General features: G+C 39.6%; 1 protein-coding gene across 6 annotated transcripts in view; it reads right to left on the bottom strand.

Moving 5' to 3' along the window:
- Positions 1-412: 412 nt before the first annotated feature.
- The window catches only part of usf2l (upstream transcription factor 2, c-fos interacting-like), an 18,191-nt gene continuing 6,602 nt past the window's right edge, over positions 413-12,001 (bottom strand). For 5 of the 6 annotated variants that reach the window (XM_032518225.1, XM_032518227.1, XM_032518224.1 and 2 more), the window contains 6 exons: positions 8,718-8,805; positions 6,041-6,079; positions 4,142-4,200; positions 3,668-3,762; positions 3,454-3,582; positions 413-2,560 (listed from right to left, as the gene is read on the bottom strand). In XM_032518225.1, coding sequence (XP_032374116.1) covers positions 2,471-2,560; positions 3,454-3,582; positions 3,668-3,762; positions 4,142-4,200; positions 6,041-6,079; positions 8,718-8,805 — 500 coding nt within the window. In that variant the 3' untranslated portion in view covers positions 413-2,470. The remainder of the gene's footprint in view (positions 2,561-3,453; positions 3,583-3,667; positions 3,763-4,141; positions 4,201-6,040; positions 6,080-8,717; positions 8,806-12,001) is intronic. The other variant, XM_032518226.1, reaches the window with a different exon arrangement.

The following is a 12,001-nucleotide window of genomic DNA, read 5'->3' on the forward strand; positions in this document are numbered from 1 at the left end:
CTTTGGTTATGACCAATAAATTCATGCATTCATGCATGCAGAGAAACCCCACTTAGATTTGAAATCATGTTTTTTTAGGGGCTATAATATTACTAAATTTGATTGAAACGTTTGATGAAATGTGTATTTGCAAAAAAAATAAAAATGCAATGTTTAGGTTTAAATGGGTGATGACTGAATTTGCCTAAAACTGAGAAAGCAAGCAAAATATGGATTGTGCTTTCATATGCCACAGTTTAGGAGTTGTTAGCCAAAGCCAAGGATTCAAATATATAATGTTTAAAATATTCTGCTAACCAACTGACGGACAAACACAGGAGGGACTGAAAACCAACTTCACAAAGATAAAGAATGGATGTGTGTATATGTCCAAGACTTGTCGAAGGACAATGAGCCACAACCAAAGTCCATAAAGGTTATTAGCTAGTTTAAAGTTTTATTTTCCACCATTTTCTTAGAAAAGATGTCTTAAAATCTAACCTGAGAACAGTGAGGCTTCTACAGAGGAAAAAGAGGCTTTTTTTCTTTCTTTTGCCATTTCAAATAAGAAACGCTAGAAAAAAGAATTAGCCACAAGTGACCTTTCATTTGAGAACATCCATCTTCCAAAGCATTATTCATGTCATCACATTCATACTTTCTGCTCTGCTCTCACTGAGGTGTAAAAAAAAAAAATATTCTACTGCAAAAACATCTATCATTCAACTTTGGCTAGGAGCCTCATTTGATAGATCAGACATTTGCACTATCCATATCAGGTTTGAATCTAGCAGTAGAAGCAGAACAGCACTTCCAAAGCGCAAGCTGTTAACTTGCAGAGTCTGAGATATTAAAATGTGATAGTCTGCCTGATTTTGCCAGGGGTCTGAGTGTTGGTTTTGCTTTGCTGGATCCTGAGCTGTTGACACAAGGAGAAGCAATGGTGCTCTAATAAGTGGCTCCGAAGTTTGATCTCTCTCTTCTATTTTCACTCACATAGCCCAGAGCAGAACAAAAACCCATCATGTAGATTCATTCACAAAATCATCAACAATGTTAATATTGGCTTTTTTTCTGTTTGTACAACCATTACAGTGTACTTATTGTTTGCCTGAGTGGTTGGAGAAATATGTGAGCATATCCAAGTTATCCTACTTCCAAACTATTCCTTCATTTCATGGAGAACAGAGTTGCGCTCGACACACAACATTTCTGTGTACTCCTATTCCATAGTGAGCAGAGTCTTGAGTGCCACTCTCCAGGGGGCCTCCCCCCTTGTGCGTTGAGCTGCATTTGAAGTGCTGCAATACCAAAATAGAGCAAACAGCTTGAAATGAAACATGTGGGGATTATTCTTACACATATTAAGACACCGGTAAATCACACATGAACAAAAGATGAAAATAAAACCCACAGTATCTATGTATAGTTTGGCAAAAGTTGGAATTTGCATCGCACCCATCTCCAGTCCACAATCCAGCACGCTGGGTTTGTTAATCGTCTTCATGTTCCACACTTATACGTTTCAATTTGTAGTTAAATAGCATTTGAACAGTTGGAACTTGACCAGCAATTTGTTGACTTTTGAGTTATTTTTCTCGTTAAGCAAATGCCCAACAATTCAAGTATACCACTATTTCTTTCAAATGAAGTTTCAAGATTGCACACACTTCCTGGTAATTATTATGACAAAGGGTCAGCATGAATTTAATGAGTTATTGATTGTTTACTCCCAGAGATAATCTGCTCTAACATTCTGTAACATCTGTATTAACACACGAGAAATCCTATTTACATAAATCAGCTCAGAAGCATCGGCCAGCACAGCTCCTTGTTTGTCTTTGGGTACAGGTAGGCTGTGTGTTTAACATTATTTCGGTTTTTGAAATCACCATGGTTTGCATACTTTCCTTTTCCGTTTTCTCACTTAAAATTCAATCTGGTTCTCTGGGGTGCATGAACTTCAATGTAACTGGACTCCAAAAAGGCTTGGGTCAGCAAGCAGACTAATAAATTAAAGCAGCTAAAAACAACATATCAATACAGAACTCAAAAATACAAACAGAATAGAAGCACAAACTAAATCATAATCAACAATTTGGGGGGGGGGATAAATTCACTGAGAGGGAACAAAATTAAATGACAAACACCATAGTCCATGAGTGAGGCTATATAAATACAAAACAAGGGAAGAGTTCAGCAGAGGTTGTCTTTCATAGTGCTAGTAAAGCACTCTGATGGCGGTGAGTGGGCAGCTTTTCTTGGAGCACATTTCTACTGAGTTGTAACAGGTGGTTATCTCAATAGGATTGAAACAGTCAAGTACAGCCACAATTTCGCCAGTTAAGGGGTTTGCCACCTGGGAGCTCAGGGAAGGGTGCATTCACTAAAAAGAAAGTGATTCTTCATAACTCCCATCTCGCCTTCTTTTCCAACGTGTCGGGTATATGTCTGAGTGGTGGTGCCACTCCCTGTTCTTTTTGTCTCTGCTTCACTGCGGCGGTGTCTCTCCAACCATCTCAATGCCGTGCTGCTGGAGTTGCGCTCGAAGCAAAGCGTTCTCGTTCTTCAGCTCTTCAATCTTATAAAAAAATAAAAAAAAATCTCATTATCAACATCTTCATCCCTGGGACAGCAAAATATTGCTCCAAGTTTACAGACCAAACTTTTTTCGTTTGGAGACTGAGAGTGCTGGCTGTGTGTAATGTACACACAGGGCTATTCAATCCCTGGGATTAAAGAGATGTATGTACAGCTCTTTGCGAAGAAACCCCTGTCCACAACCTACTGCATCAAATCAAATCTTGAGGTATGTCAACTTCACTACATTTCCCTTGGGTGAATCCCGAATTCTCTGCCTCCCCACTGAGGGACTGGGAAAAGGATATTGAGCTTTGAGCATCAGAATAAGAATATATTGCAGAGAGCCTCGCAGACCTGGGATTCAATGGGGACATGTGGCAGCCTCAGAGCTGCAATATTTCACAATACTTTGAGGGCATTAGCATGCAGTTAGTTCTCACATAACCCCCGTGTCTACTATTCCTGCAGTCTCTCAAAGCGCTGATTTCAGGTAACACTTCTCATTATATAAGCGCAAACTCTTTTGATCCTCTTTATCAGGCTATGATGATCAGCTACACAGCCTGAAGTCTCTCGGGGGGTCTGTTTTGGAGAAATGAAGATGCATATGGGGCAAGGTGGATTTCATGCTCCTGAGACTTAAGTGAAAGGAAGTTGCAATGCACTCCAAAGCAAACAAATTGATTCAATGCAGTTGCAATCTTCACAGACACATATGCAGCCCACTATGGCTGCCTTATTATTTGTGACTTTATTTATCTGCTACAGCCAGCCACCTCAAACGAAGAATTTGACATTATCATTCATAGGCCTTCTTTACCCATTATTTAAGTCCGAGAAATGTCATTGATGCCAATATTTGTAGTCAACAACACACACTGATAGTCATACCTGCTGCCTGCACAACTCATTGTCCACTTGTATCCTCTCCACTTCCTTCAGACTCTCCTGCAGCCGCTGGTTGCTTTGCCTGAGCTCGCGGATGTAGTCACAAGCTTTAGACAGGATGCCTCCTTTGCTCTAAAAAGGACAGAGATGATTGGTGACCATTTGAAAACCAAAACGTCAGTGAAAGGTTAGCAGCAGTGCAGAGTGAAGTGCTTACTGCTCCCGTCTTGGTGCTGTCCATATTACAGTCTGGGATGATCTTGGAAAGCGTGACAATCCAGTTGTTGATCTTGTCTCTTCGCCGCCTTTCAACTGATGGAATGTTAAATAGAAACAGGTTAAATAAAAAATAAAAAAACTATATAATAATAATAATATAATATATAAATATAAGCAGTATTTACTGATTCTTTTTTTGATTGAGAGATCAGTGGTAATTCTGGTTTTAAGAACCATGTTTTAATTTCATACATCTCATCATTTAGTGGTTGCACCATGGGCCAAATACTGCCTGACTTTGACAGCTCAACATCACCCTCAGGTGGCCGTTCCGTACACATATGCTATCTTTTCTTAATAGAATATTTTGACAGGGCTTGGTGATTTCCTTTCAACAAAAAAATGCTCCATTTAGGCACCACACTGAACTGTCTGATGAAATCAAAAGCCACAATCATAGTTAATTACCCACCTTCATTATGTTGCGCTCTTCTCCTTTCATCTCTCGGCGTTCGCGGCCCATCCATTTTCCTGCAGACAGACAGGAAATAAAACACTTTCAACATGCAACAATATCTTCCATCTCTTAATACCGTACAATCAGGAACAAATCCAATCCCCCAAAATTCACCTAATCCTGTGACCATTGAAAACTATTCTTCACTGTAATCTATAAATCCAAGACTTTTGTAATCCCAGCCTTTGCCCCTACAAGTGTGCTATCTAAAAAGGAGCTACTGAAGTTGTGTGGTGCCTTTGGTAGGAACACTGAAAGATGCACAGTCATATGAGGCCGCATTTGCCACCCTGATGCCCCGAAGCTGTGCTGCTTTGACTGGAATACTGAGAGCCGTCCAACCTTCTTATTCTGGTTGGCTGTCCTCTTCGCAGGTGTGGCCCAAAGGGAGCTCTCTGCTTTATTATGCTGTTAAATTACAACACTGTTAAAAAACAGATGCTGTCTATTGGAAGCTGGGCTCGCGGCTAATGACACAACTGTCTCTTGCCTGGGTCCCCCCTCAGGTATTCTTTTAATTAAGTCCCTGAGACGTGACAGGAAGAATTATCAAAACACCCACCACAGTATGGCCAGGCCAATAACGCATACAATACATATCGGTGGCCTACTGAATATCTCAACCATGTTTCTGTCTCACTAATGGAAGACAATTAATACTTCACTCAGTGCAGAAAAATAATGTTGGCTGCATTGCTGCTTACCCGGTGCATAAAGTTAATAATGTCCTGTAAGGTCATTCTTGCACCTTGTCTGTCCTTCTGAGACACATCATTATTCTGAATTTGTGACCCATCAAAACAACTCGACGGCTGATATCTCAGTTTGAGATATGTCAGCAAAGCCAAACTGCAGTCTGTCTTGTATCTCAATGCATCTTAATGGGATTTCAGTTGTATAATGGATTCAGTCCAACAGTACTGATTGCAGAGTGTAAAAAAAAAAGTGGACAACTGTATGAATAACTAAATGCACAGGCCTACAGGAAAGTATTTTTTTCTTGCTTTCAACAAGTTACCGAGGCACACATCATATCAGTGCTCATGAGAATTATTGTTGCCAGAGAAATCCAGAAAATGAACCCCCGCTACTTAAGTGCTTTATCCATATAATTTAAAGCATGGGTGTAGACGAGGACTACATTTGTGTAATCTTATATTGATTTTGAAAGAGAAAATGCAATTGGCACTCCTTCTGCACTCCCATGTCATTAGGTTGCAGTATTACACCAAGCCAGGGCCAACAAGTCATTTAAGTGTATACTGAGATACAAGTGACTGCAGCTTGGACTTGATATTCTCTCTATGGATGATATCAACAAAGATGAGCCTTAATGGCCGTTAACCACTTCTGTGCTAACAATTATGTAGAAGGGATTGACAACACATGGTTTTCATTGGCTTCATTTGTCCTAGTATTCCTGTCAAATTTGCAAGAAAAATACACCTTGTATGAGCTCATAAGAAAACCCTCAAATACTAAATGAGAACAAAACGCAAACAACTACAACAGAGGGCACTTAAAAAAAAAAAAAGATACTAAAATAAAAGCCAGATGTTTCCAGATAGAGAACGACCTAAAAGTCCTAATGGAGAAACATGTTTGCCACCAGCACAACTAACCATAATGGATCGGGGTCAGCACTGAAAAGAATGCTACCTCTGTGTCTTACACATCAAGAGAAGGAAAAATCACCGGGGACTAATGGGGGGGGAGGGGAAGGGCAGAGAGGGGAGGAGGGCAGAAGTTTGTGTGCTTCTTCTCTCTTCTTGTGATCTAATTTGATTGGTTCATTTGCTGTAAATAAGTAAATAAAATAAAAGTGTGTGAAAGAAATGTGCAAACTGTCCTCACCAGTTTAAACCTTCATGTTGCAGCAGCTCGTTTTCATCTCTGCGAACGGCAGATAGGGTGGGAAATTTTCATTCATTTTACTCACATGTCAACGATAATGTCACTTTTAATTAGTCTGCACCTAAATATAAAAATCTGAGGCTTGTGTCATCATCGTAAAGTATTCACCTAACAGGAAATAAAAAGAACAAACATATTGCAGATAGGCATGGTGAAAAAGAAAAAAAAAAACAGTTCACTTTGTACTTCAACACATGGCAATGCAGACGTACACCGCAGCAAAGCTTGTCCTTTACTCTTCACTGGAAAGCAGTCGGTTGTACGCTGTGAATATCAAGCAACATCAAAAGCAGCAGAGCTGCTGCCAAATTTAAGGCGGATTTACAACTTTACGCAATGATGCCCGCAACAAAGGAGCCTAAATCTTTGAGAAAACTAAAGTTTTCACAGAATCACAGAAGCAGTCAACATTCTTGTTGTCACACCTTATACTGTTTTACCCAAACTGGCAAATGATAAATGAAAGAAAGAGACAGTTAATAGTGTGGTGTCTGTCTTCTGTGTGTGTGTGTGTGTGTGTGTGTGTGTGTGTGTGTGTGTGTGTGTGGTGTGTGTGTGTGGGTGTGTGTGTGTGGGGGTGGTGTGTGTGTGTGTGTGTGTTCAATAACTATCATGAGCTAAACTGGAGCTTATGTGCTAGCTAGAACAAGCAGTGTTAGTATATTGTGTCCCAAAACAACTGGTATTCACTCCATGTAGGTGCTCAAGCTAAATAACTATGACATTTCACGTGTTCAAGGTTAAGAATAAGCCTGGGGGGAGGGGGGGAAATGGAGGAATTTCTACTTAGGTCAGTGCTAATTAAATTCAATAAATGGTCACGTGTTCATTGGGTGACCAAATAAGCAAATGCTGTGCTTTTTGTTATTTCCAAACAAGGACCTTAAAGAAAATGACGTTCATCAGCCTTATACAGTGGTGCTCAAAGTTACATACACATGCTAAGTTGACTAAAAAGAGGAATAAAAAAATCATGTTTTGGAAATATTTTAATACCTAAATTAAAAATGAGGTAAAATCCAACCTTTAAGGACACCAATTTTCTTTGTGAATGAATAACGTATTGTAAATAAATAAATGTTCTTATTTAAAATACAGGGGTCATAAGTATACATACCCCTATGTTAAACCCATAGAGGCGGCGAGATTTTATTATTAAAGGCCAGTTATTCCTGGATTCAGGATATTTGCATCCTGATAAAGTTCCCTTGGCCTTTAGATTAAATAGCCCACATCATCACATACTCTTCACCATGCTTAGAGATAGGCATGGTTTTATTTCAGTTAGACTAATACCTGGTTTGATTTGCATTGAGAGATGATTTTATAGAAAGTATCCCATGCCTTCTCTAAGATGGGGAAGAGTATGTGAGGATGTGGGGCTATTTTAATTCTAAAGGCCAAGGGAACTTTATCAGGATGCATATATCCTGAATCCAGGAAATAACTGGCCTTTAATAATAAAAATCTGCCTGCCTCTATGGGAATTTAACATAGGGGTATGTATATCTGACCCCTGTATTTTAAATAAGAACATTTATTATTACAATACGTTATTCATTCACAAAGAAAATTGGTGTCCTTAAGGTTGGATTTACCTCATTTTTAATTTAGGTATTAAATAAATTTCCAAAACATGATTTTTTGTATTCCTCTTTTTAGTCAACTTAAGCATGTGTATGTAAACTTTTGAGCACCACTGTATGCTCAGGTTTTTGTGTGCTTTTGGCTCTCAAGTGAACTCCGAATCTGAAATAAAGCTGGTTAGAATTCTTTTTCTATACAAGTATTCGTGGTAGGCCAGAACAAGGCAGGTATCGCGCAATTAAAATGATAACTCAGTTTGTCTTCTTTGCTCACATGAGACTGCTGATTATCTTAATCACGGCAATCACCAGCATGTGGCTAACAGTTGAGAGAGTCAGTCTTTTGATGCGTGATTAAAATGATGCATGTCGTGAATTTTAGGGATGAACAACAAAGATTTTGGAGAAGGATAAAAACCAGGATGGGGTAAAAAAATAAAATAAATACATCCTTGGTATAAAAACAACCTTCCCAGTAAACTCAAGAGACGACAGACACCTTGGGCAGCAACACAGAGTGTTGTAAAGCAGGAAGACAGCAACTACAGTCACATTTCATGTTGCAGCATAAACTGAGCCTTATGTTAGTCTTATAGTCAAACAGGTTTTGGTGCTCTTTCTCTCTGCAAAGACCTCTGCCAATCACCAAATCCCTGCACGTTTCCAACTTCCGCCAGCCCCTTCCTCTTAGCATTTAGATTTAAGTGAATTCAGCATGATTTGTTTACTCAATATGTGTGAATGTTGATTTAAATGTGTGTAATTCTGGCATTAAAGGGTTAAAACCATGACAAAAAGTCGTACCTGAAATTAAATAATTCATTGCTGTGAATGCCAGCTCTAAACCCATTCAAAAGCAATTCACAAATTGTGTGCCATAACCATCAAATGGCTTATTTTGAGTGGCATTTCCATTGAAGATAACAAAAGTGTTTTACAAGTAATGACCAACGGTTTGTAATTGGAAATAGCTGTATCTCAGAATGCAACATCAATGCTGTCTGACAGCAACTGACAGCGCCGATACTCACGCAGGGTAGGACTGTGTGCGTGGGGCGATGGTTCGCTGGGTGCCTGTCTGAATGACATCAGGTGGGGTCATCATCACATAAAATTGACCTGTGGAAGGCATGGCAGTCATCAGTTAGCAATGAGGAAAAAGGAGACAGAAGGGCATATGGGCATTAAAGACGGACTCAGGTTGTTCTCATGAACTATCTCACAACAACTAACAGCCGTTACTTAGTAAAAAGAAAAAGAAAAAAGATGCACATACTCCACTGTAGAGCATGCAGAAACCACCCCTTTCAGCTTTGCTATGAGGCCTGTAAGATACAAATCCCCAGCAGCACCAGATAACAGGACATTTCACTTTTTGACACATTATTTTGAAATACTAAAAATCAGGTTAAAGACGTCATCCCAAAAACCTATATATAATATTTTCAACCTTACTACCTCTTTAAAACTAGAATTACCATGTAATGGTTTCATACCTCTGCCAAGAACCAGACAATTTGCAAGAATTTCTTTGGCAAAATAGAAATTATTCCTTTATTGACATGTATGATTTCAGTGATTACTTTCCTTTGGGAAACAAGCTATGTTTATTAGAGACTATTTTTACAAAGGACTGATAGAGAGCTTCGTCACATGGTGCAACAACAATCACCTGAAGCCCAATATCAGCAGAACCGATCAGCTTGTGGTGGACTACCAGAGGAACAGGATAGAACACAAAGTTGTAGCCATGAATATGGACAATGACAGACGGACGCACGCACAGCCAAAATGTGTTTTGTGAGGTCACAGTGACCTTGACCTTTGATCTAAAAAAAAATCTCATCAGGTCATCCTTGAGTCCAAGTGGATGTCTGTTAGGCTTGCACGATATAGGAAAAAAACTGACATTGTGATATTTTTTTCCCTCCGATATATATTGCAATATGAAGAAAAAAAAAAGTAATTTTTAAAAGATTACATAAATAGCTCTATTTGTAAATAATGAATCATTCTTGACTACCGCTGTGATTTGTAAGGTAGTGCATCTACATAGAAGATAAAAAATAAAAAGGATCTTTTCTAATATAAACCATTCTTTGTTGAACTGCACAATTCCACAATCTCTAAACAGCCCAAATGGTTAACATCATATTTATATACAGTCTATGGCAGCACTTCTGCCTCCTGTTTCATCCCCGCAGCTGTCAAAATGAGCAGCGCAGCAAAAGCTTGCACGGAGAGTGGGAGAGACACAGCCGTGGTGCATTTACGATGTTATCCGGTTCACCGGTGTTATCACAGGTTTATTAACCTGTGGGGAAATTTCCTCACCATAGCAAACCCACCTTTACAGTGTTCTCTGGCAGCAGGCAGTTTCATGGTTGCATGATATTGAGGTCTGTTTTAACCGAATTGCTTGTTTTAAAAAAGAGGGTCTTTATTGGTTAAAAATACTGTTAAAAAAGCGAGAAAGCCAAGCTGATGTTTGCACAAGGACAACACTTTGATACTTCGTAGAAGGTCAACCACTCCCCAACGCTGGATCCAGTCTTGTCAGAATGTGGCGCATTGCCAGAGTACAATGCACTTTCCTCCACTATCCCTCACCTCACCTCACCTAAGACAGGGCAGCTTGTAAAGCACTACGGTGCACTCCTCAGCCAGTGTGTCATGCCTGCTTTAAATGCTGCAAGCTCACAGAAAAGAAAGCTGCCCACTTCCTTCAGCAAGGCCCTGGCTTCAGCCGTTACCCACAGCAAAGAAACCTCATGGTCTTCTTCCCGTTCTGTGGCATCACCAGGCAGCCACTCACAACACCCGAAAGAAAAAAACACAACAAGCAGCAAGCACCTCCTGTTTGGGGTTTTGTGCTGCCGTGAATCATACAAATTAAAATTGAGGCGTGTCAATTGACCTGTACTAACCTGTATTGTTCAGCTGGGAAAGATGTTATGGGTTTATTTGTTTAAATGGGCTTGATACCTTAAAGGCAAATAAAATTAAATAGTGTAGTGTTGTGTGCTGCTACATTTGTTTTGTGGCCACTTTTACTACTAGAGCTGCAATGAGTAGATTATTTTTCTGTCAACTGACTAATCAGCAACTATTTTGATAATTCATTAATCGTTTTGTTATTTTTCAAGCAAAAATGCCAAATATTCTCTGGTTTCAGCTTCTGAAATGAGAGGATTTATTGCTGTTTTTGGCAATATATGAGGGTAAATTAAGTATCTATGGCTTCTGTTGATGGTTCGACAAAACAAGCATATTAATTAGGTTTTTTAACATTTTGTAAACCAAACGATTCACCAAGAACCTAATCAGCAGATTAATCAATGAAGAAAATAAACGTTTCTGAAGCACACTCACAAATGTGCATTATGGCCACAAGCATGCCTTTCTCTTCCAAAAAGGAACAAGTAAAACACAACATCAGATCAGATTGGATTGGATTAAACTGGGTCTCAAGATGCAGGTACAGGTCTCTGTTTCTTGCCTCTGCACAGCACTAGTCTGGGCCAAGAGTGCGGTAGAAAGCACAGACACCAGCAGAATCACGGGGTGATTAATTACAAGGTCTTCCCATAAACACCATCTAGGCAACAGTACACCAGAACAAGCAGATGCTGGTTGTGTATGACAGAGCCAGGGGGGCTACTTCCTGCTCTACAAGTAGACCAAACCCTGTCCATCCTCTTTGACAGTCCACCAGCCTCATCTGGATCACCACAATAAAACCTTAAGAACACTTAGTGCAGACAGAAGATGAGATATGGCAGTAAAGAGGAAGAGCAGCAGAGTCGGTGGACATGTGACATGAAGCACACAGTAAATATGATCAGTGTAACCAGAGACAGTTTCAAACCGAGACGTCCCAACTCAGAGTCAAGTGGGTTTCACCACTGCCACTCTAGGAGACTAGTGGCAGGTCCTGAGTGTATTGATTCCAATAGGAAAAGTGAATGTGACCGATTCTTTCCCCCAAAAATCACCAAAGTACTTTATCAGAATCATTTTTCACAAGCCCCATACAGTAGCTACCAAACATTCTAAAACTAAAACGGTATTTTTCAAGTGGACAAAACAGGAGAAAACTAACTTTGTTAAAGACCTGATTCTGTCTCAGGTACAATCTCTCGCGAGATCTGGCAATACAGGTGATCTAAATGTTAGCAAATAGAAAGCTGGGGAAGTCGTGGAAGTTAATGCAAATATGACAATTCATCCATCCACACACGATGCCACACCCATTTGTAAATGTAAATGTGCTGTTCTTATATTGCGCTTTTCTAGTCTTAACAACTACTCAAAG

This window comes from Etheostoma spectabile, chromosome 6, assembly GCF_008692095.1.
Source record: "Etheostoma spectabile isolate EspeVRDwgs_2016 chromosome 6, UIUC_Espe_1.0, whole genome shotgun sequence".
Taxonomy (NCBI): domain Eukaryota; kingdom Metazoa; phylum Chordata; class Actinopteri; order Perciformes; family Percidae; genus Etheostoma; species Etheostoma spectabile.